The sequence below is a fragment of the Scyliorhinus torazame genome, chromosome 13 (genome assembly GCF_047496885.1).
Source record: "Scyliorhinus torazame isolate Kashiwa2021f chromosome 13, sScyTor2.1, whole genome shotgun sequence".
Lineage (NCBI taxonomy): Eukaryota > Metazoa > Chordata > Chondrichthyes > Carcharhiniformes > Scyliorhinidae > Scyliorhinus > Scyliorhinus torazame.
In genome coordinates this window covers 137,699,782-137,725,736 of record NC_092719.1, presented here as the reverse complement: position 1 = coordinate 137,725,736, position 25,955 = coordinate 137,699,782, and the positions used below count along the sequence as shown (strand labels likewise).

At 46.0% G+C, this 25,955-nt stretch overlaps 1 protein-coding gene across 13 annotated transcripts in view; it reads right to left on the bottom strand.

Moving 5' to 3' along the window:
* The window catches only part of chl1b (cell adhesion molecule L1-like b), a 1,336,546-nt gene that overhangs the window by 298,508 nt on the left and 1,012,083 nt on the right, over positions 1-25,955 (bottom strand). For all 13 annotated transcript variants that reach the window (XM_072472185.1, XM_072472186.1, XM_072472184.1 and 10 more), the window contains one exon: positions 16,493-16,608. In XM_072472185.1, the coding sequence (XP_072328286.1) occupies positions 16,493-16,608 (116 nt within the window). The remainder of the gene's footprint in view (positions 1-16,492; positions 16,609-25,955) is intronic.

The window sequence follows — 25,955 nt, the reverse complement described above, 5'->3', positions numbered from 1 at the left end:
ATTTTTTCAATGACATGCCACGTCACCCAAACAGATTGCTATGCATTCACTGACATATTTCCCTCTATCTTATATGACAATGTGGTACAAAATCAGAGGGAGCAGGAGCTAAATGGTGGGGGAGGAGACACGCCTGCATGTATTCACCTCCATAGATGACACATTGGCAGCCAGGGTTGGAACGCGTGCTGAGGCTGTGGCCAGGAGAGGTGCAGATACTATGGCAGTATCGTCACACAGGATCCTAATGTCATTCCACACACTCTTCTGATTTACAAGGCGCAGCTGATGGAATCGTGCACCGTTGACTATCCCGCCGCCCTATACCCCCCAAACCCATCCCTGTCTCCACACACACTTTCCTGCACCACAAAGTTAACATTTCTCCATTCAGATATGGAAGAGGTGTATCTTGCTAGACACTGGAGGAATATTAAGAAGATGGTTATGGTGAAAGTGCACCATCATTCAACTTCCCACTCACAGATATTAGCTGAAATCTGAGTCCGCAGTCGCGACGTGAGTATCCCAACCGGCTGGAACACATTAGTTCCACGCCGTCGGGACTTCGGCTGGTCAAGGGCGGAGAATTGCTGAGCAGGCCTCTGGTTTACGCCGCTTTTTGGGGCCCGCAGAATCGGTGAACCGGCGCCGGTCCCGATTTCTTGCGGGAACATCGATTCTCCGCCCCCGCGCTGGCGATTTCGGCACAAAGGTGCAGAAAATCCAGCCCCATGTCAGACAGGCACTCAGGGAATGCACAAGGATGATTAGTTAACTTTTGTAAGTGGGATGATCATATTTACATATTTGGTTTGTGTCACCTTTATTTTGTATTGTGGCCAAGGAAACGGTGCAATGTTCAGTACTACTGGGGGTCGATTTAGCTCAGTTGGCTGGACAGCTGGCTTCTGATGCCGAGCGAGGGTTTCAGAAGGCCCCGCATTCTCAAGCTTGCCCATTGCCTGAGGTGTGGTGATCCTCAGGTTAAATTATCACCAGTCAGCTCTCCACCTCAAAGGGGAAAGCAGCCTATGGTCATCTGGGATTATGGCAACTTTTTTTAAACAATCTTAACACCTGCTCTGACAAGAACTACAAGGCTGTTCCAGAGTTACTCAGGCAATGGAAGCATTTTTTCAGCACCTCAATGGTCTGCTCCCTCACAATGCATCCGGCAGCTTGGTTTTTATGTTGCACACCAGAGTCAGCAGTGTCATCAGTGGCTAGCTCTCATTGCTCATTATGGTAATCTGTGGTGGCTCAAATGCAGGTGTCACTGCTATAAAATGAAGGCATCAAGACAGTAGTTAGAATACCGTGAATTAACCTCTATTATTCTCTGCATACAGTCACTTGCCAGCTAGATAGGATTTGCGAAGTGACTGCAAAGCAACATTCTTGCAGTCAATGATACCCAGCTGCCCGGTGAATCTGCCACTTGCTCTCTGGCAAGAGAAAATAGCATGTGGCTAGCTCCCGGTGAATGATAAATCTAAGTTATACAACCGTTAAACGCAAACTGGGAGAGAACCTGTGATGGATATCACGTTTGCCGCAGAATTTGGTTTGAAATAAGGCAACAGAAATCTATACGACCAGTATTTTAATTCAAAGTGGAATAAAACCACTTCAGCTAAAGGTCGTCCAGAAGTCACCATTAGTAGGGAGAAACTCCTAGCTGACTTCAAGGATCATTAGGACATTCCAAACAAATACAGGATAAGGAAATCCTTGCATTGACACACCGTAAATTCTCTAGATCACTTTGAATTGTTATTCAAACCAGGAGGACAGGAACGTTCTTCAGATAAACAATACACAAATCTTTCCTTAACTAGATAACTCTTGACACTTAGTATAACACCCTCAAAGAAGTATCTGTTTGACAATCAATACATCGAAGAAACATGGCAACATTGAAAAGAGACAAATCTCTATACGAGTCCCTTTTTGCCAATATATCTTAAGACACCGGACATTCATGCATACACTAACATCATTAAAACATATATTGATGATAATACATCAAATTAGCCATTTGGCTATCGGCAATTAACCAACAATAAGTGATAAGCTAACAGAGACAGTCCTTGACGGATTAAAAGATTTTATGTACAAAAAGAGGGGCATTTTTGGCAGAGGGGTACCTTCTCACTCCCCTGCGGGAGTGTGGGTTAAAGCTCTGTTCTTCAAGCTTGCCTCGTCAAACAAAGACCATCATGGTTTTGTAAGTATATTTCAGTTAAACTTCTTATAAATGTATTAGAAATTGATAGGAGATACTTTAGGATTTTCCATGTTTTAGATATCTCATTCTCATAAGAGAAGTTAGTGTGTTAGTAGATAACAAAGGGCTGTTAACGGGTTTTATATTGTTAGCAGATAACAAAGGACTGTTAACGTTTTTTTATATTAACAGATAACTAAAGACCGTCAATTAATTTATATTTTTAAACTCTGCAATTCTGTATGTATCAATTGAGTGTATTTTACAATAAAAATACTTTGATTGAAATTATACTGTGCAAACTTACTCTCAAAGTTTAAAATCCTGGACACTCATTTTGGAAGTCTTAAATGACTAGGACCCACGGCGATAGAGGTAACGATTTAGTTATGAGTGACGCCTCTGAACTTTTCCCATAAAAAGTAACTGAGATCCTGTTTAACTGTCTGAGACCCGGAAAAGCATTCTCCCTTTGTGAGATCTATTTTGAGTCTTAGCAGAGAAACGGATTTCCCTCTTTTGGTGGGTTAACCTAAAGCATAGATTAATAATAATAATAAGTATTATCAGGTCCGGAATAACCTAAATCCGTCACAACACACAAACATTCATCTTCTTGGCTACTTTCACATCCACTGATAATGCAGTCCTTTCCCTACTCTGAAATTGCAGTTGTGGCTACAGCAGGTTATTGTTTTTAATCATGACATTCCCTACTGAAGCATAGACATCACACACATAATTTCTTGGTGGAGTGAACTGCATCTTGAACACTTCCATTTTATATGGCCATCGCCTTTCTCCCCTCTCATACTTCCCGTTTTCCCTCTTCCAGCAGCTTGTCCTATTCAGCCTGCCTTCTTCATATTCTCCAAGTAATCCTATAATAATGAGGGGAATGCCTAATAGCGCACCCATCTCTGGGAAAAAATTGTTGTGGAGGACGTTTAAAGTTAGCAAAAATTGCTTCAGCACTTGCCACACCACTCTCTGTAGACGTATGCAACTTTAATCGACTATGGAAAGCACTAATCAGTTGTGGAATCGAAGCAACAACCAGGAGACGTCCATCAGCAACTAACCTGGAAGCAGTTGATGATCTCTTAGTGCTGACGGGGTCCTTCTGCTATTGAGCACATGCTCAGTTGTGCAAGGTTAAGACGGGGGGTTAACTTGAGCATTGAGTGACAAAATGGTAGTGCTAACATCAAATCAATGCTGCATACCGACTGATATCATAACCAGCCTGCTCTGCATACTGCCAGTGGACACTCACTGCATTCAACAACATGGGCTGGGATTCTCCGACCTGCACCGGGTCGGGGGCCGTTGAAAGCGCCCCCCCCCCCAGGCGATTCTCCGAGCCCCGATTGGCCGAGTGGCCGACGGGTTTGGCCGAGTCCTGCAGGCGTGGGTTACTCAGGTCCCACATGGCGGGACTGGAAGGTGAGTCTGCCGGAGCCGTCCTGGAGGGGGGGGCAGGCGATCCGACCCCGGGGAGTGCCCCCCAGGGTGGCCTGGCCCGTGATCCGGGCCTACCGATTGGCGGGTGGGTTGGTTCCGTGGAGACCTATTTTACTCCATGCCAGGCCCCTGTCGGGCTCCACCATATTGCCTGGGGGCCAGGACAGAGAAGGGAACACCCGCGCATGCGCGGAATCACGCCGGCCGTAGCGTGCATGCACGGAAATACGCCGGCCATAGCGCACATGCGCGAACTCGAGCCGGCTGTAGCTGCGGGGACCACTCCGGTGCCGACCTAGCCCCCTGGGAAGGGGAGCATTCCCCATTATTGATGACCATTGACGTCGGAGTGGTTGGCGCCGCTTTTCACGCCGGCGTAGGGACATAGCTTCACCCTTACATATTTTCATGCATTTTCCAGGAAAATCATTCTTACTGATCTTAATGTATTAATCTAAATCTTGTCACCTTACCAAAACCCAGAACTCACTGAAAGAAAATAAATGATTATTTTATCGATACAAAGAAATCACTTAAGGTATATTCCCTAAAAAAGGAAATGTAGGTCAAACAACTCCAGGGATCCTTGGGCAAAAAAACAAGATAGAAATTAAGATAAGGAAGAAAATGTGTTTTCACGACAGGTTCAGGTAAAAAACACAGTTGAGAACTAAGAGGAATGCAAAGGTTCAGAGGGGAGGTGAAAAAGCATATGAAAGAAGCAAAAAAGGGTTATGAGAAAAATCTGGCAGCCAACATAAAGGGGAATCCCAAAGTCTTCCATAGACATATAAAAAGCAAAATGGCAAAAATATGGTAAAAGGAGTAGGGCTGATTAGGGAGCTAAAAGGGAATTACATATGGCGGCTGGAGGCAAAGAACTAGGACCAGATTAGATGCATCCAAGGATATTGAAGGAATTGAGAATGGAATTTTAAGGATGATGACCATAATCTTCCAGTCTTCTCTAGACTCAGAGGAGGTGCCAGAGGACTGGAGAATTACAAATGTTATGTCTTTGTTCAAAAGAGGTTGTAAGGGTAGCCCCATCAATGCATGCCAGTCAGTTTAACATCAGTGGTGGGCTAGTTTCCAGAAACAATAATTCAGGGAATTAGTAGTCACATGGAAAAATGTGGGTTGATTAAGAAGAGCCAGCATGGATTTGTAAAGGGGAAATCATGTTTAACTAACTTTCTGGAGTTTCTTGAAGAGCAACAGAAAAGGTTAATAAGGGTAATGTTGCTGATGTAGTATAATGGACTTTCAGAAGGCATTTGATGCAGTGCCACACAACAGACTTGTGAGAACAGTTATAGCTCATTAAATAAAGGAGACAGTGGCAACAGGAATACAGAGCTGGTTGAATAAGGGGAAGCAGACAGTAATGATCAATTAATAATTTTCAAGCTGGAGGAATGTTTATAGTTATGTTCCCCCCAGTGCTCAGTATTTGCATCCTTGTTTTTCCTGATATATATTAATGATTTAGATGTTGGTGCGACACAAAACTTGGGAGTATTATAAACTGTGAAGAGGACTGTGTGTAACTTCAATAAGATATAGACAGATTGGTGGAGTGGGAAGGTGAAGGTCAATTCGGAGAACTCCGAGGTGATGCATTTTGCAGGAAGATCATGGAGAGACAATATAAAATAAAGGACAACATTTTTAAAGGGGTGCAGGAGCAGAGGGACTTGTGCATAGATGTGCATAGATCACTAAAGATGGCTGGAGAGGTGGAGAGCGCGGTTAATAAAGCATAAAATTCTGAGCATTATTAATAGGGGCATAAAGTACAAGAGCAAGGAGGTTTTGCTTAATATACACAAGACACTTTGTGAGACCTCAGCAGGAATAATATCCACGATGCTGAGGACCCGGGTTCGATATTGTCCCTGGGTCACTGTCCGTGTGGAGTTTGCACATTCTCCCCTTGCCTGCTTGGGTCTCACTCCCTCAACCCAAAAGTTGTAGGTCGATTGGCCATGCTGAATTGCCCCTTCATTGGAGAAAAAGAATTGGGTACTCTAAATTTATTTTTAAAAAGCAAGAATAATAGGTACAATTAAGGCACCACCTATAGAAAAGGTGTGAATGCATTAGAGAGAATGCAGAAGAGGTTTAGAAGAATGGTTCCAAGGATGAGAAACTTCACTTATGAGGATAAGATTAGAGAGGTTGGGAGTGTTCTCCTTGGAGAGAAGACGACTAAAAAGAGATTTGATAGAGATGTTAAAACTCATGATGGGGCTGGACAGAATAGGGAGAAATTGTTCCCGCTCGTAAAAGGGTCAAGAAGGAGATGGCACAGATTTAACGTGCTTTGCGAAAGAAGCAAAAATGGTATGAATAAAAACATTTTCACACGAATGGTTCTGGTCTGGAATGCACTGCCTGAGAGTGTGGTGGAGGCACGTTTAATCGAAGTATTCAAGAGGCATTAGATGATTACTTGGATAGATACAATGTGGTGGGGTGCAGGGAAAAGGCAAGGGAATGGCACAAAGTCATAATGCTCATTTGGAGAGCTGGTGCAGACACTGGCCCCCCTTTCTGTACGGTAACAATTCTGTGGTTTTGCTGTCCATGTAATTTAATAGCCGACTGACTCAAATGAAAATTTCATCCAAACAGTCCTATTTTAGACAACCCAACTTTAATAAACATTGAATGTGTACACCGTATCATTAAAAATGTATTATGGTACAAAAATGTTATGGTACAACAACTGTCTCCCTTTAAGCAAATCATGCCTCAGACAAACTGAAGTTAAATTGTTATGTAGGAATACTGTACATGGTGACGTTGAGGCACAGCCGAGGATGAAAATCCTTAGTAATAATATTTTAAAAGAAAACCAAAGGGATTTTATGCCCAAATTTATGACTCCTATGTTGACAAGTCATTGTGCTTTTCCATTCTAAATGACAGCCTTTTAAAAACAGTTTTGGTAAAATAAATGTGCATATAAACAATTTAGCTATATGAAATGTATCTAGAATAAATGTGGCTACCCTTATGTGCAACACAGAAGTGTGACATGAAGGACACAAAATATGTATACATTATACTCTCATATTATTGCCATTGTTTATGGTGAATTGAAGCATAAACTAATATGTAACAGTAAGTGTGAAATGTACTTGATTTGTGCATTATATTTAACTTCTAAAATATTAGCAGCAGATCTCAATGTTGCTCTTGGTGAATAGAGGATATGCTTTATTAACATAATAAGGCAGTTATTAACAAATAACATATGATTCTGTTCAGAGAACCTGCTGTGAGATGTGTGATGGTAGCCATAGGAAGTGTTTCTTTATGCAAAACCACTAATGCATTATTTTAGCAGATCGCCCCTGGAATGGCTCAAGGTGACTCAAGCATTCCACTCGTCTCTCCCTTTTCTCACCACCTTCAACAGTCGCTCTTTTACTCTCCCTTAACTCCAAAATATATTTTTCACTCTCTCATTCTCTTTGATCCTCATAGCTCTTTCTCTCGATTCCTATGATCTGTCTATTTCCAAACCATTACCTGGGCTAGATTCCCTGGTCCCCCGGTGGCGGCATCCCATTTGCTGGCGGGGATTCCGTCTTCCTGCTGCTTGTAAATGGATGTAGGGATTGAAGTTAGGATACAGCTTTTATTGCCTTGTTTCTGCTGTTGGGTAGGGATAACTTGGATAAATTAGTGTAGAGTTTGTGGTAGGGTACTTGTTTAGGGTTTACATCAAGGATTAGATAAGACAGGTAAATTAGTTCTTTCAGGTTTCATGTTAGGTATCCAGAAATATTGAGATCGACTTCTTGGAATATTGCAAAAGGAGTGTTTTGGACGGGGTCTCAGAAGAATAATTAATAGTATAATGTCTTACTTTAAAACTGAGAATTATCCAAAGTTCTTACTCCAGATAGATTTATTATGTTCAGCATCTCCGATCATTTCTGCAGCCACGTTCTCATCACTCCCACGTGCTGCTTTCAGTCAATAACAATGATGTTTTAAGCCAGTGTTTATCAAACTTTTTTCCCAGGTGCCACTTTTGCCTTCAGGCTGACCTTCACAACCCACGTCAGCCGACCTTCGCAACCCACACCAGCCGACCTTTGCGACACACGCCAAGTTCACTTACCTTTAATGCGAAAGGGGAGCCTGCTGGATGCTCGCGATCTTACTTTGAGTCACAGATGTTTACAACATGGAAACAGGCCCTTCAGCCCAGTTTGTCCATGCCACCCAGTTTCTATCACTAAGCTAGTTCCACTTTCCCGCATTTGGCCCATATGCCTCTATACTCGCCCTGCCCATGTAACTGTCTAACTGCTTTTTAAAGGAAAAAAGTATACCTGCCTCTACCAGAGCCTCTGGCAGCCCATTCCAGATGCTCACCACCCTCATTGTGAAAAAATGTCCCCTCTGGTCTCTTTTGTATCTCTCCCCTCTCACCTTAAACCTGTGCCCTCCAGTTCTAGCCTCCTCAACCTTTGGGAAAAGATGTCGACTATCAGCCTTATCTCTGCTCCTAATTATTTTATAGACTAATCAAGTTCAAAAGAGGAGGGGCAATGCGCATATCACGTGCAGACTTTAACCAGTTCCTTTGCGCCGCCTTCACCTTTATGAAAACGGAAAATTCAACCTTGCAAATGTCGGTAATTGTGAAGGGCAATAGTAACAAAAAGCATGTTCTACTCAGCATTGGATATTTCTGGGAGATGCTACTCCAGAATGCTGACAGCCTCATGGACGTTTAGTGTGTTTTTAACGTGGTACCACAGGTCTACCACAGCAGCGTAGTGTTTTAATTTGGAGTCAGCTCTAAGTTACTAACTGACTCTGGGGTCTCAACCTTAAAAGGGATTTTTCACCCACCAGTTCGCTTTCAAAATCTTAAACATCTCCTCTCATTTACCAGTACTTCCCTGCATAGACAGCGACACAGACATAGAATTTACAGTGCAGAAGGAGGCCATTTGGCCCATCGAGTCTGCACCGACCCTTGGAAAGAGCCCACACTTCCACCCTATCCCCGTAACCCCTTCAAACCTTTTTGGACACTAAGGGCAATTTAGCATGGCCAATCCACCTAACATTTTTGGACTGTGGGAGAAAACTGGAGCACCCGGAGGAAACCCAAGCAGACACGGAGAGAAAGTGCAGACTCCGCACAGACAATGACCCATGCCGGGAATCGAACCTGGGACCCTGGAGCTGTGAAGCCACAGTGCTAACCGCTGTGCTACCGTGCCGCCCCTGTACATGTACCACATGTAAACACATCCTTATTTGCATTGGCATAATTGACAAAATCATATCTCAAGAAATCATCTTTACACTGTGTGTTATGTTACTTGAGTAACATAAGCTGCTACTTGGTGTAGGCGCTGTTGAAGAATACTCCAGACCCCGGGGTAAGTTGAACATATTTATTGAGCAATTACAAAGCTCCTAAATGGGTTCTACACTCTATTGATCTACTCTAGTAATACAGTACACTCTACTAACGGTATGAACTTACTCTAGACCACGTGTAGTGGTGTGACGGTGCTGCTTACTACACACAACTTGCTCTCTAGGTTTCTGCCAGTGGAAGGGGAGAGGGCCTGTCTGTCTTGTCTTTTATAATGGTCGTGTGATGCCCTCTTGTGGTGATGCCACCGCTGGGTATTCTGATTACGCATTGCTATTCTGATTACGCATTGGTTGTGTCTTGTTCTGATTACCCATTGGTTACATGTCTGCATGTCATTACACACTGCTCTGTTCCAGAGTTATGTTTCTTCTTTGTGGGCTGTTGAGCAGAGGCCCTGGAGCTCTAGACAGTTCTATCATGAGCACTGCTCTGCCCTGCCCTGGGACTCTCCTGGGTAGCTCTCTCCAGCAGGTTCTGTTAGACGATCCAGTCCAATAGGTACACTGCCTATTTGAGTCTCTGGCTGTCCTTTTTAAGAAAACAAACCATCTTCACAATCCTCTTGCCAATGATTGGAAAATGGGAGCAACGCAGCTCTGTGAATTGGTGGCAAAGGCAAGTACACGGAGCCGCTTGACATCAGGTGCACATGCAGGGCACATGTACTGCTCACTGCTGGAAGACTCCACACAGCTGCATTTATTTTCATTTACAAGGGGGCAGCGGCTGCCATGCTCAATGGTAAAGCCGGTAGCGGCCACTGGGCACTGCTCCCATGAATGAGGCCACCACAGGAATGGTGTGACCAACAGCCACCCCGTGACCCACCCATGAGTCGCGACCGCACTTTGAAAAACCCTGTTCTAAGGCACTTGCAGGGGGTTTAGTGCTTAAACACCAAAACTTCATAACTATATTTTAAAGGTAATATTTGATACTCTATTAAGGTATGTGTACCACTGCAGTGGAAATTAACTGCTAGGAACTAACTGTCCATTTCTGGAAAGAAGATAAACTAGTTTCTTGTGATCTTATTGAACTGCCTGTTATTTCTGTTCCGATCCACAAGCCATTATAAATGGCTGCACTGATTTATTAAACAGTAATGGTCCTATTACAGAGCTATCAAAACTAAATCATAGTTAAATTCACAAACGTTTGGCTTGGCAAAAGGAAATAATCCTATGTTTATGCTGATTTTTCTGCACAGCTATTTATTCACTAATACTTTCCCTTAGATGCTGCATAAATACTTCTGCTTTTTGCACAGCGATCATAAATTTTTGCAAAAGCTATATAATGTAAAAATTGGTTTGGAAAAAAAAATGAAGGAGTAAGCTAATTAAAGAGAAAGGAAAATGTTTGTTTCTTTGTGAACTATGCACTGGAACAATCATGGTGAATTTGAACAAAAGCATGTAGTTTTAGGATAGGGCGAAATGTTAAAATGTTTGGAAATTGGCAGTACAGCAGAAAGCTTGCTCCTACCCAGTGACTCCTGTTGTAATATACCTTGAAGGATAGCAGCAAGCCATCACTAGAGAGGAAGTGTGTTACACGATCCAGTCTCAGTTTCATTTTGGCCTGTGAACAGAATGCAGAGCACACAGCTCTGCTGCTGACTTCAAGATTTCCACCTGTGCATAAATGTTCCCCTATGCCTAGGTTAAATAAATGAACTCATAAACCAAAAGATAAAATGCTGGAAAATCTGAGCAGGTCTGGCAGCATTTGTAGGGAGAGAAAAGAGCTAACCTTTCGAGTCCAGACGACCCTTTGTCAAAGGGTCTCACAACTCACAAATGAACTCACAACACTTTTACCCAATCCATAATGATTGATTACTGTCATTTGAAAAATACTTCCGCATTTAACTGCAGTGCATTAGGCTGTGTGTTAGCAACTCTGCTCAGGAGAGGCGGGTTGTTAATTTCAAAACGATAATTGCATACAGTGACAATAACATGGCTTTTGGAATTTAACTGCAGGTGCATGGATTTCCTTGATTTCCTGGAACTTAGCAGTGAAAATGAGGCAGCAATTGAAAAGGCTGAAGACCTGACAAGAAAATATGGAAATAAGTACTGAAACTTCACAGCTTATTTCTTTTTTCCCCAACTGTGTGAAAGTCTTTGTTCACCATTTGTGCTGTGGAGTTACAGTTTTCAAAATTTTGAATGTTTCTTTCACAACTTGGGAGCTTGATACGTCTGATTTTCACTTTGGGCTATGAAGATCAGATCACCTCTGATATCACTCATGCTGCTTTACTTTGGATCTCAGATGTGGATCAAGATGACCAGCTGCATTACCACTCCCATCAGCAGCAAGAGTAGCAGGAAGAGTAGCACCAATCCACTCCTCACAGATAGGAAACAGGGAGTGAACAAACAGGTACAGGTTGCAGAAGGCTATGTATCAGCATCCTTGACATGTTGGAACAGTGTGTTTCAGGAGGCTCGGAGTATCATGTCAGGTGGTGGCAGACAGTTACAGCCTGTCAGAGCAAGGTCTGCTGCGAATTAGACTCAGTAGCTCCACTGCCAAAGTCACCACTACTCTCAACACTCTGGTTCCTTCTCGGGCTCTGCAGAAGACATTTACAGGATCTCAGTTAGAGACGCACAAATGCATAAAACAAGTGACTGATGGTTTGGTTGCCAGATTTGAAAGTTATGCTAACTTTGTCACCAATGATGCCAGTCAGAGCGAGTTGTTGCTTGGATTTGTGGCCCTAGCTGGCTTCCCATCAGTGCAGGGCATTATAAATTGTATGCATGTCACAATTAAGGCATCCACAGATCACCCAGGAATGCCAATCATCAATGTGCAGCCACAAAATGATGTTGATGCAGGTATACAAAGAACAAAGAAAAGTACAGCCCAGGAACAGGCACTGCGGCCCTCCAAGCCTACGCCAACCATGCTGCCCGTCTAAACTAAAATATTTTACACTTCTGGGATCCGTATCCCTCTATTCCCATCCTATTCATGTATTTGTCAAGATGCCCCTTAAAGGTTACTATCGTCCCTGCTTCCACCACCTCCTCCGGCAGCGTGTTCCATGCACCCACTATCCTCTGTGTAAAAGACTTACCTCGTACATCTGCTCTAAACCTTGCCCCTTGCACCTTAAACCTATGCGAGATTCCCAGCAGCTGTCATGATGCTTTTGTTCTGCAGAAACCCAATCTCCCTGATCGCTTTACACCTCAAAGCAGACTTACCAGTTGGCTGCTTGGAGACAAGGGATATCCACTTAAAATATGGCTCATGACACCCGTGAGGAGCCAAACTGCTGAGGCCCAGCCAGGAGTAATTAAAGCCATCTGACAACAATATGATAGACGCTTCATTGAGATAATCATCGACATGCAGAAGATATGCTTCAGGTGTCTGGCTAAATCTAAAGCTGCCCTTTAACACACACCAGCCAGGATCTCCAAAATGATAGTGGTGCACTATACTTTGCACAGCACAACAGGGAGGTTTGAACTTGCAGGAAAAACAAAGCGCAGAGCATAGGATCTCTTTAGATAATTCCAAGGATCTCTTTAGATAATTCCAAGGAGCAGGAGATAGAACAAGATTCAGCCAAGTCATCAGCAGTGGCACAGATTGCTACCCAGGGTACACTCATTATTGTGAGAATCACTTCTGTTCCACCAGCTCACCCATCTGGCAACCAAGTGAAAAAGTCATTGCACTCCCATACCAATGTGGCCCTAGTAAAATGTGAGCATCCATTTCATAGTCCTCCACTGCTCCACATTACTTCTTATCTTACCACTCCCCACACGTGTAAAAGCTGCTTGCCAGGAGTACCCAAAAAGCGACAACGCAGAAAGTGGTGGAAACATTGGGTACAATTCTACATCCAGGGGTGCTCTGAGTGCATTCCCTGATGGGATGGAGAATCATGCATCGGGAGAAAACCAGGATTGGCGCCAGGCCCCAATCCAAACGGGATGATTTGACCCCCGCCGCTGCACATTGTGGACCTCATTGATGCTGTCTCAATGACCCATTTCATATATGTGGCGGGCCAGCCGCTCTATACCTTGGCCTCCTGAGATTCTCTGGTCGCCCTGGCCGGGAATCACGTTGGCATGGATCACTTTGTGGTTTTCAAAAGCATGGCCCTGCATTCCAAGCACTGAGTGCATCCCAATCATTCAAGCGTGTGATTTCACTGCACTTACCTCTCTTTGATGTGGTTAATCTTTGCAAACATTGGGGTTTCATTACTTAAGCCACTGAACCACGAAGGGATATAGAATCATAGAATTTACAGTGCAAAAGGAGGCGATTCAGCTCATCGAGTCTACTTAAGCCCACACTTCCACCCTATGCCAGTAACCCACGTAAACGTTTGGACACAAAGGTGCAATTTAGCATGGCCAATCCACCTAACCTGCACATCTTTGTACTGTGGGCGGAAACTGGAGCACCCAGAGGAAATCCACGCAGACACGGGTGAAAGTGCAAACTCCACACAGTCACCTGAGGCTTGAATTGAACTCGGGACCCTGGAACTTTGAGGCAGCAGTGCTAACAACTGTGCCACTGTGTTGCTCCAGATGGATCAAAGCTGCAGATGGTTTGGACAAGCTGTCAATCACAGACCACTATTCGAAAGCTATGAATGGCTTGTAGCTAGTGGGTCTTTGGGAACCAGACGTAGGCACAGCTGATCTCCTTAGAGGAAAGTATACATGGTGCTGCAAGGTAAGTATTACAGCTATAATGCTTCCCACTGTCTGGACTGCTGTCTAGTTTCCAGACAGTGGACCCTTTTTAGTGTGTGTTGGTGGGGGGGGGGGGGGGGGGGGGGGGGGGGGGGGGGGGGGGGGGGGGGGGGCCTGTGATATTTTGTGGCAGGGGGGTTGCAGTTAGGGTGTTCTTTGGCGGGTGTTCCTTTAGACATGGGGTCCCTCTTGGAGGTACCCCTGTTTCAATGGGGTCACTTAGGGGGTCTCCCTATTATAGGGGTCCCTGTGGGGGTCCCCCAATGACAGGGGTCCCTGCGGGTTTCCTCCTATTACAAGGGTCCGGGGGGGGATGAATGTTGTGTTGCACCCGCACTAGGGGGGTGGGGATGCACCCAGGCAATCTGGGAGTGGGGCGCTGCTGTGCAGTAAGGGGCGGTAGGGGCGCTTTGCCGTGTTGGTGGTGGGGGGGGGGGGGGGGGGTGGCAGCCGTGGGATCTTGCTGTTAAGCCGCCCGCTCAGGGTGGTGGCCCAATAGCGAGATTCCTTGGGAATCCCTCATGTTCCAAGCCATGCATAAATTGGCATGGCGTGGAACACGGAATTCCATCCTGCTTTACGACCCCAAGACAATCATAGAACTGGTGCAGTTTAGCTCCAGTGGGAGAACATAGGGCAGGATTCACCGTCGGCCGATGCAGAAATCGTGAAACGCGATTGGGCGGAGAATAGAATCCTGCCTCTAATATTTATATTGTTCAAAAATTAAATAGAAACTTAACATTGTGGCACTCACCCATGTGCACACCTTGATACAGCTACAAGTCTTGACTCATTGTCTTCGGAGCACTTCCACATAGTGCAACCTCTGTGATTTCAGCATAAATAGAGGCTGGTCACTGCTCTGACTGCTGAGACAGTCCTCTGGGTTTTGTAGGCTGTGACGGTCTTTCCAAAAATCAGTTCCAGTACACGTCTGCAAGACCAGACTAAGCCCTCAGGACATGGGCCACATGCCGTGTACTGAATGGGGAGAGGCAACTGTTGAGAATTGTAAGCGCTTTGAGCTGAGAATCATTGCACCTTCTAACATCATCCCTCTGTGGACTAGGTGCACCTCCCTGCTAACAATGAGCTAAAGAGCCCTTAGCCAAAGATTGGTGTGTCGATGATGTCATGGGAGTGTCCCTTTAAGAAATGTTTCTGTCATATCACATGGCTTCAGTGATGTCATTATGTGGGTGGAGCTGGGCATGTGGACTGGGTTTTATTTTCGTTTTTGAGTTGGGAGCTGGCTGTGGCTCTGGGAGTTGGTTTTACTTTGAGTTTGTTCTGCACAGGTTGAAAAGAAATTTCTCTCTATCTGCATTTTAAAAGCTGTTTCCAGACTAATTGATAACTTAAAAGAGATAACTGTTTTCTGGAACGAATTCAAACCTGCTGTTTCGGAAAGGAAACAAGGGTATCTATACCAGGTCTTGAGTGCTGTGTGCTGGGCCACACCTTTGAAAAGGGGGTACTGGTTTATGGATCTTGTTATTAAATTGGAACAGTTAAAGGGGGAAATTTATTGAGAGTTATACATAGATTACTGTAGCTGTGTGAGGTATTTATGCTTACTGTGTGTGTTTATAAAAATTTTAACGAAATTCGTAGAATAAAGCTGGTTTTCTGATTAAAAGTGCTTAAGGCCTCTGTTGAATAACATCTGAAAGGCAGGCACTTGTACTCCTCGTAACCAAAATCGATAAACAGTTGTAGGTTAGGTGTACTCCATGATATACTTTGTAGTTTTCTAAACCCTGGCCCATAACAATGAACAGCCAAGGCTAGTGGTTCACAAATCCCATCAAAGGTAACATTCTTTGTGTGCAAGCCAAATGTGTGGGCCTGCATGCAGCTGTTCAATTGCCACGAATAAACATACTTCATTTTCTTTATTCTTTCACAGGGTGTGGGTGTAATCGGAAAGGCCAAAATTTGTTGTACATCCTAAAAGGCCCTTCAGAAGTGGAACCGCCTTCTTGAACCGTTGCAGTGCATGTGGTGTACATACACCAACAGTGCTGTTTTAGGGAGTTTGGGGATTTTGACCCAGCGGCAGTGATAGATTTGTGATATTGTTCCATGTCAGGATGGTGCGTGGCTTGGAGGGCAACTTGCAAGTCGTGGTATTCCCATGCATCTGCTGCTCTTGTCCTTCTAGGTGGTAACAGTCACAGGTTTGGAAAGTGCTGTTGAAGGCAGTCTTATGAATTGCTGCAGTGAATCTTGTAGATGATACATGCTGCTGCCACTGTGCATCGATGGTAAAGGGAGTGGATTTGGAGGAGGTGGATAGGGTGCCAATCAATTGGGCTGCTTTATCCTTAAAAAGCATCCCATCACACTCCAAACTATTTTCTTTTAGATTTATAATTAAATTGGTCTTGGCCTTGCACTGTGTCCTGTGCTGTTCAACGTGATACAGCACCATTATCTTACTAACATTAATAGAAAGTCTTGCTGTAAAATCCGCACACTGTCACTGAAATTTCAAGATGGAATGCTAACTTAAGAACATATTCAAAAGTAACTAAGAATAATTTCTATCTGCAATATTTTCATATGACAAATACAATATGGGCTAATATCAAGCGATATTATTCAATCATGCAGAGATCACTTTACCTTATAACCTTCCAAGTGACCACGAATTTTCTCCTTTGGTACTTCTGCCCATGTAACTTTGATTAAAGTACTGTTCATGATTTCAACAGCAACGTTCAAAGGTGCAACTTCAGGAACTGGTAAAATAAATATAGAGAGGTCTCATGGTTATTTTAGTATAATCTGAAATAAGGTAAAAACATTTATATATTATCTGTTTCATTCTCCTTGCGGTTCTTTGAAAACAATTAGCGCGACTTTATTAAAGTCCAGAATTTAAGTTTGAGATAGGCAACATCAGAAAACAATAAACTCATATTGGATTTCGAAATAAATATCCTTGAAAATAGTTTGCAATGATAGTTGAACAAGAGGTTAAGCAAATGGTGACGCTTATATTATTTTCAACCTGTTCTGATTGCTTGAATATTGTTAAAATACTAAACAGACCACAATGTGTAATGAGGAATTTTAAAGAGAGCACAAGTGTGAAGCTTAAAATATATCTGACTTCTGTAACTTAAAGCTTTTAATCTTCCACTGACTACAATTTCTTGCCTCGTGGGACAAATTATTGCTGTAACTAGTTGTTGCCAGAGGCACTGGTGGGTTGAGCACAGATTTTCATCAGATTAAGCTCAACTCCGTATTCATGCTCTGTCAACTGCCTTCACTGATGTTAGATGTATGAATTAATAAATGATGTTCAATTCTTCAGTTGTGGAGCATGCCAATAAAATGAGCTTTCTGTACGACTTCAGGAAAGCAAAGAGAATTGCAGTTCCATTAAAACAGGGCATGTTTAGATTGGAGAAAATCTCGCTTTTAAACAAAAGGATTGGGTTTTTTTCTCAGGGAAAGCAACACCAGGGTGAAAATACTGTAGTTTGAAATAATTTTAAAATAACGTGAACAGCCAGCTTTAACTGCTGCACACTTTTTTCCTCTTTCCTCACCAATCACTAAAGGTTAACTAAAAAACTTATTCAGTTTGGCACTGGTCACAGAAAAAAAATCCATTTTTGTGATCAATTGAAAACATATACTTCTGAGGGATTGTTTTCAAGATTGAAATTATCCTTTGTGAAAGGCTTGGGTTTCTAAAAATATTTTTGATTATTCAGAAAATATTGAGTGAAAGCAACTTCAAAATTGCAAAGCCCGCTGCGGACAGGCAGGGTTTTCATTTGAATGAACCTCTGTGATAGACATCAATTCAGACGAGATGCTGGGAAGCAGTGAACCGATGCTTTAATAAGCTAAATATGTGCCGACCTGTAGCTCCTCCCGTACTGCAGGGCTGACCCAGGTCAACAGGCTTTATACCTCCACAGCTGGGCGGAGCCACAGGTGGAGCCAACAGCAGCACCAATAACAACATTCCAACAGTAACAACCAATAACAGAACAGCAATAACAATAAGTATATACAACAATGGAGATAACAATATTAATTGAACGGTAGAACATATATACAACAGCCTTACGTAGCCATACGTGGCACACCACATTCACCCCCCGTTTAAAAAAAAGTCCGGCGGGGGTGAAAGGGACTCATAAGTTCAGTCTCACAGGAGGATGAATTGTTCGCTGCGAACGCCTCAGCTCCGGCGTGGACAATGGCATCAAAATCTTCGGCTCCGGGAGCACATCGTCAGCACATCAGGGTCCCGGATAGGGTGACGACGCAGAGGCAGGGCTAAAGGACCGTGTGGGAGATGTTGGTGAAGAAGTGGGTGGGGAGGTGACAGGGAGAGGCGCAGTGATAATTGGCGCAGGGGTACCCGCGGGAGCCAGGTCCCAGAGGGAGACTGTGTCCTGTCATCCATCGTGCTGTGCCACATACACGTACTGAGGGTTCGCGTGGAGAGGCTGAACGCGCTCGACCAGCTGATCGGCCTTATGGCTCCTCACGTGTTTCCGGAGGAGGACTGGCCCAGGTTTCATTAACGAGGCCGGGAGCGAGACCCCAGAGATCGACGTCCTGGGAAAGACAAATAGACGGTTGTGAGGGGTCTCGTTTGTGGCAGTACACAGAAGCGACCGGATGGAGTGGAGCGCATCAGGGAGGACCTCCTGCCAGCGGGAAACTAGGAGACTTCTAGACCGTAGAGCCAGAAGGACGGCCTTCCATACTGTAGCATTCTCTCTCTCCACCTGCCCGTTCCCCCGGGGGTTGTATGCAGTCCTGCTCGAGGCGACGCCCTTACTGAGCAGGTACCGACCGACGCAGCTCCTCACTCGTAAAAGAGGAGCCCCGATCACTATGTATATAGGCGGGGAAACCAAACAGGGAGAAAATGCTGCTCAGGGCTGTGGTGTTGGGTGTTCTGAGGTGCAGATGAACCAACACGGTTGTATTTGGTACAACGCTGTTTTATTTCAACTTGCTATTTACAGTTCTGTCTTGATACTCTGCACGTGGTGACTCTCTCTGTGTGATGTTAATCAGGTCCTGTCCTTGTCCTGGTCTCCAGATCTACTGGCCACCAGATCTACTTCTCCAATGTTTCTTCTCTTATACTGTCTCTGTCCTTGTCTGTGATTGGCTGTTGTGTTATGTGTGCTGATTTGTCTGTTGGTCTGTCTATCATGATGTGTATGTTTGAATATCATGACATCCCCCCCTTTTTACAAGATTATGTGCCAACGTGGTTATAAATATGAATGTGTCCTGAGTGCAGCTAAAAGTGTGTGTGCGTGATATTTACAGCAGGTAGATGTGGCGTAACTATATACATGGGGCGATGTCGGGTGTGTCATGCTAACAAGGTTGTACCATAACAAAACATGAAGAAAAAACTTTAAGTGTGGTCCGGTCAAACGAGATCTGGAATGATAAAACAGTAACATGTTACAATACAATAGTCTCTAAACTTTAACGTGTGAACAGTCTCATAAGTCCAATCTAGTAGGTGTGCGACGAATTTGGGTTGACCGCCTCAAGGGTGAGTCAAGAACCACCGGCTGAGGTGCGAGCCTGGCCACGGGTGGCGACAGAAGTGGCATGGTATATGGCAGCTCCACGAAGTCACTATCAGGAACGATTGGAGGACTGTGTGTGGCTCCGTTGTGAGCGTGGAAGTAGGCGAAAGGCTCGCCGATTGCGCCCACGCGCCGATCCATCCGTCATGCGTACCAGGAACGAGGCGGAGTCTTTTTCTTTTTATGTTTGTGGTGGTGCTGTCGGATGGCATCTTGTAGCTGATGGGTCGTTGACATTGAAGAGGTACCATCAACAATATCATTCAAGGTGATGAATGTGCCAGATGTTGAAGTCGGATGAGACTGTGCATGCTGGTTTTGGCCACATGCTGTGCTGGAAGGGCGATTCTGCTGAGAAGCGTTGAAGCATGTCGGTTTGGAGACAGAATTGCTGCTCGCATCAATGTCTGGTGATTGTGTGAAACTAGAACCTTGCATCTGATAGGAAAACGCTATCTGGCCAGGCTGTGGTGCAGCAAATCCTGGGCAGTAACTAAGGCATCCAGTCTGTAGTGCAGATTGCGCTGGCGGTAGTCCTCCTTCGGTCTTGATTCCATTAGTGGGCAGTCCGCAGTGCTGGCCTGTTTGAGAATATGCTGCATAGACTGCTGGCTGCTGCAGGCTTGAATACTGGGTCTGTCCAGCATGAGCTGTCATTGGCCGCACTGTCGGTGTGGAACAAATGTGTGGACATAGCTGTGGTGTAAATTGGTGTATTCTTCTTGGACTGTCGCTGCTGGTTGTTATTGCTGACCCAGTGTGATTGTCACGTGATCCATCTCCTGTCGTTGTGGCATCTGCTGTCACACTGAGCGTGCCATCACGAAGGTTGCGGTACTCCCTGTCTGGAGTAAAGTCTGGCTTACGGGAATCAGAGTCGGCGTTTGGTTGCTCCCCATCTGGAGTCTTAGCAGGTTCACTGGAGTCAGCTGAGATTTCTTGAAGCTGCACTTCTGGAGTCGGAACATGCAGGAATGCATTGACTAGTGGAGAGGTTCGAGCAATTGAGGGTGGAAGTAGTGTGGTGTCACCGTAGTTACCAGTGGTCTCACCGTGATCGTCGCGTGCCTCTGTACACACTAGCTGAGGTCTGTCACTTTGCACCTTTTGCATGGGAAGTGGGATACTGTCGTCACTCGTTTCACATACCGTGGATAGATCCTCAGTAGCTGCTTGCTGTTCACTAGGGTTGGGTAAATTGTCAGAGTTTTCATCTGGTGGTGCAGACCATGTCGGTGGACTGTCATTGTCTTGCCGTTGTCCTTCATTTGGGCTTTTCTTCTTTGGGATTTTAAATCTTCCCCCAGACATTGCAGAACCTTGTTCATTTCCCTCAATTTCTCCCATATGTAGGGCATCAAATGTTGGATCCAATGTTTCTTTCGTCATTGTACTAGTTTCCAAAGAACAGTCCGTTTCAAATTTCTTCTCAGTTACTTCATATGTATCTTTTTCTAATGTACATGCCTTCATAGTCTCTGGGTCTGATTTTGCTGGGACTGGCATAGTCACAGTCTCTTTTTTACTGTTCTCAATTGCCTACATTCTACTCCCCAGACATAAATGCTTACTCTCTGGAGTTAGTGGTACAATGGATAATCGGGTCGACCTTATCTGCATGTTCACCATCACTGGAAAGCACAATTGGTTCACTTGAAACTGCTGCGGGTTTTAAATGCTTTGTCTGGCTACTCATGTCGGTGTCCTCAGGATTCTTGCTCCAATGTTCTGCTCATTCATCAGTGGAGTGTGCATAGGTTCAATGCGATTAATATTCCCCTCAGGGTTTGAAGAGTCATTACTGACTAACTGCTGGTCTCTGAAGCTGGGATTTTGCGGTTTTGTGTTGAAGGGAGACAGTTGTCCCTGCTGTATATATGATTCGGGTTGTGTTATTTCCATTAAATGAGGATCAATGTCTTGTCCATTTTTTCGATCCGTACGAAAACAATGGCAATTCTCAGTCTGCTCCTTGCAAGTTAGATATACAAGTAATTTCTTTAGCAAATCCTCAGCATCCTTCTGTGACTGTGCAGCATTATTAATATCTCTTCGGCTATAATGATCCTGAAGGTCAGCGCATAATCCTTTGTTCTTCGGGCTTGGAAGAGGCGATTCCTTTGGCTGGTCTTCATTTGGGCTTGAACAGGCAGTAGCGCTGTGCCCTTCATTGTAGCATGAGAGACCGTCATGGTCGTCCTGCTGTGCAGTGCAGAATGGTAGACTGTTATAGCCTTCTTGCTGTTTACGTGAGCATGGCAGACTTGCATCGTCTGCCGCTAGTTGGTCAGAGGAGGATGCTAGACCCTCATGGTCTTGTTCCTGCAAGGACTGCGCATCGGAGTCATGCGTTTCTGCCATTGTGGAGTCTGTCCACGAGCTTGCCGTGGAGTCTTGTGATACTGGAGTGACTTCTTGTGCATGCAAGGACTGGGGTGTGGAGTCTTGCATGTCTTCTTTCACAGAGTCGGGAATGCTGAGCGGGACGTGGACCATGCTCTGTGTGGCAGCAGGCCGCTCTCTGTGGGCTTGTACCGCTCTCGGTCTCTTAATTTCAGGCTGCAGCATCATCCTGCACTGATGAGTTGGGACGTCATATCTGCTGGGTTGAAGATCCTCAGATCCGAAAAGTGAATCTGCATCTGCGTCGGATTCAATGTGGGGGTCGCCAATGTTCAACACGAAAGGTTCGTCCAAGTCATAGTCATATAGGACCACGGAGCTGTCATTGGGCTCGCGAGGTCCAGAAAAAAATGTAAAGATCGGTATCGAAGTATTCGAGGTCGGAATCATCGGTTTGTGCGTAGGTAACTGCTTGTTGCAGGGTTCTTCGGAGGTTAAATTCATTTCCTGGTTCAATTTGCGGCAATGTGCTGTCATTCCAGGTAAAGGAAGGTTGTTTTACAGCTTTAACAGATTTTTGTTTTTTTGATTTGGGACGATTCCCCTTTAAATTGGATTTGGGACGTTTCCCCTTTAAATTGGTGCGGTCTGGGGCCTCTGACGTCATGACGCGCGTGACGTAGCACGTAGGAAGCGATTGCGCATGCGCAGACGAAACTTCCGGTTCTGCGCACTTCTCGCGCAACTGCACTAGTGTAATACCTTTAGCAAGATGGCTGCCAACCTCGACCCAAATCTCTCTCAGGTCCGGGATTTCGGCCTCTGGGAATTCAGCCTCCGGGATCCCGGCCACGAGGTGAGTACTGCCGCTTTTCTTACCTTCCCTTGCCGATTGGAGTGTGTTTTCCTCACAGTATTTGGCGAATTTGTCCAGGACTGCCTGGAAATCGTACCTGTTTTGCCCCTTGGAGAACTTGAATTTTTTAAAGATTTCTTCTGCTCTTGCACGGGCGATGGTGAGGAGAAACTCTATTTTTTCATCATCGGCCAGGTCTTTGAGTTCGGCTGCCACCAGGAAGAATTCAAACGCTTGCCGGAATCGCCGCCAGTTTTCGCGGAGATCGCCGTGGCACTGGAGCGGCTGCGGAACCGGGAGCTCGTACATCTTGCGTGGGTATTGCTGGTTGTCTCTGTACGCTGAGGTATGCCGGCAGGTATCGATCCACTCCTGTACCATGTGGTGTTGGGTGTTCTGAGGTGCAGATGAACCAACACGGTTGTATTTGGTACAACGCTGTTTTATTTCAACTTGCTATTTACAGTGCCTGCATGTATCTGTCTTGATACTCTGCAAGTGGTGAGTCCCTCTGTGTGATGTTAATCAGGTCCTGTCCTTGTCCTGGTCTCCAGATCTACTGGCCACCAGGTGTCATGTTTCTTCTCTTATACTGTCTCTGTCCTTGTCTGTGATTGGCTGTCGTGTTATGTGTGTTGATTTGTCTGTTGGTCTGTCTATCATGATGTGTATGTTTGAATATCATGACAAGGGCCTTGATAACAGTGGCAGAGGACATATCAGGACAAGGGATTGCAAACGGGAAGCGGAAGAACTCATCAACAACATTGAGAAAGTACACATTACGGTCAGTGGAGGAGAGTGGCCTCAGTCCATGCTGAGGTGTTCAAAAGGGCGGGAGGCCTTCACCAGGTGAGCCTTGTCCGCCGATAGAAGTGCGGCTTGCACTCTGCACAGATTTGGCAATCCCTGGTCACAGCCCTGACATAGTCAGTGGTAGCCATGACGTGGAGATGCCGGCGTTGGACTGGGGTGAGCACAATACGAAGTCTTACAACACCAGGTTAAAGTACAACAGGTTTGTTTCGATGTCACTACCTTTCGGAGCGCTGCTCCTTCCTCAGGTGAGTAGTCAGTGGAGTAGGGCAGGTTGCGGGCCTTGACGAAGTGAAGAAGCCGGGTGACCCCCGGGTGACAGAGGTCGTTGTTGATGGCCCGTAACCGGTCTGTTTGCGCGCTGGCGCATATTCCGCGGGACAGGGCATCTGGGGGCTCGTTGAGCTTCCCAGGGCGATACAAGATGTCGTAGTTATAGGTGGAGAGTTCGATTCTCCACCGCCAAATCTTGTCGTTCTTAATCTTGCCCTGCTGCGTGTTATTAAACATGAAGGCAACTGACCATTGGTCTGTGAGGAGAGTGAATCTCCTGCCGGCCAGGTAATGCCACCAGTGTCGCACAGCTACCACAATGGCTTGTGCCTCCTTCTCAATGGAGGAGTGTTGAATCTCGGAGGCATGGAGGGTACGGGAAAAAAAGGCGACAGGCTTTCCTGCCTGGTTGAGGGTAGCGGCCAAGGCAAAGTCAGGCGCATCGCTCTCCACCTGGAATGAAAGGGATTCATCCACAGCGTGCATCGTGGCCTTGACAATGTCGGCTCTAATGCGGTTGAAAGCCAAACGGGCCTCAGGGGAAAAATGGTGGACTTAATGAGTGGGCGGACCTTGTCCGTGTATTTGGGGACCCTCTGGGCATAATACGAGAAAAACCCCAGGCATCGTTTCAGGGCCTTGGGGCAGTGGGGAAGGGGGAGCTGGAGGAGGGGGCGCATGTGGTCGGGGTCAGGCCGTAGGACACCGTTTTCCACGACATAGTCGAGGATGGCTAGCCGGGTCGTGCAGAAAACGCATTTCTCCTTATTGTAGGTTAAATTAAGGAGTCGGGCGTGCGGAGGAATTTGTCTAGGTTCGCGTCATGGTCCTGCAGGTCATGGCCGCAGATGGTGACATTATCCAAGTACGGGAACGTGGCCCGCAGCCCGTACTGGTCCACAATTCGGTCCATTGTTCGTTGGAAGACTGAAACCCTGTTGGAGACGCCGAAGGGGACCCTGAAGAAATGGAAGAGGCGGCCATCTGCCTCGAAGGCAGTGTACTGGCGGTCTTCCGGACGGATAGGGAGCTGGTGGTACGCGGACTTAAAGTCTACCGTAGAGAAGACTCGATACTCCGCAATATGATTGACCATATCAGATATGCGTGGGAGGGGGTACGCATCGAGCTGCGTGTACCGGATGATCGTCTGACTGTACTCTACTACCATCCGGTTCTTTTCCCCGGTCCGGATGACCACCACTTGCGCTCTCCAGGGGCTGTTGCCAGCCTCGATGATCCCTTCCTCCAGGAGGCGCTGAACCTCTGATCTGATGAAGGCCCTGTCCTGAGCACTGTACCGTCTGCTCCGGGTGGTGATGGGCTTACAGTCTGGGGTGAGGTTCGCAAAGAGCAAGGGAGGAGCGACCTTCAGGGTTGCGAGGCTACAGATCGAGAGAGGGGGCAGGCGTCCCCCGAACTTTAGTGTTAGGCTTCTGAGGTTGCTCTGGAAATCTAACCCGAGCAGGAGGGGAGTGCAGAGGTGAGGAAGGATGTAGAGCTTAAAGTTAGTGTACTCTGCGCCTTGTATTGACAAGTTTGCGACGCAATACCCCCGGATCTGTACGAAGTGCAAACCGAACGCGAGGGATATAGTCTGCGAGATGGGGAGGACCTGGAGGGCGCAGCGCCTTGCCATATCCGGGTGGGCAAAACTATCTGTGCTCCCGGAGTCGAAGAGGTAGGACTCCTCCTGCCCGTTGAGTTTTGACAGCCATCATCGAATTTCGCAGATGGTAAGGCCGGGACTGCTCGAGCTGAGGTAATGCGAAGGACTATCTGTGGCAGCAGCATGATCACAAAATGGCAGTCTCGAAGAGGTCGGCCAAGATGGCGGCGCCCACTGGTCGCACGTGGCAGGCCGCGTCGGCGACGATGACCAAGATGGCGTCCTCCATGGGTCACACGCGGCAGATGACGTGTCGGAAGGGGGCGGTCCCGGCAGGCACGATGCCACATTGTGGGGTCTGTGAGCTTCAGGCCGACCGGCTTTTGATTTTGGGGCTTTAGAGCGGCTCAGACATACCTTCGCAAAATGACCTTTCTTGCCGCACTCTTTACACACAGCGCTGCATGCTGGGCAGCGCTGCCGGGGATGCTGGCCCTGCCGCAGAAATAACAGCAAGGTCCTCCGGAGGTGGCCGGCAGCCATGCGGCGCAGGAGTGAGATACGCCTGGGTCGGGTGATGGCTTCGCCTCTGACGTCCCCGAG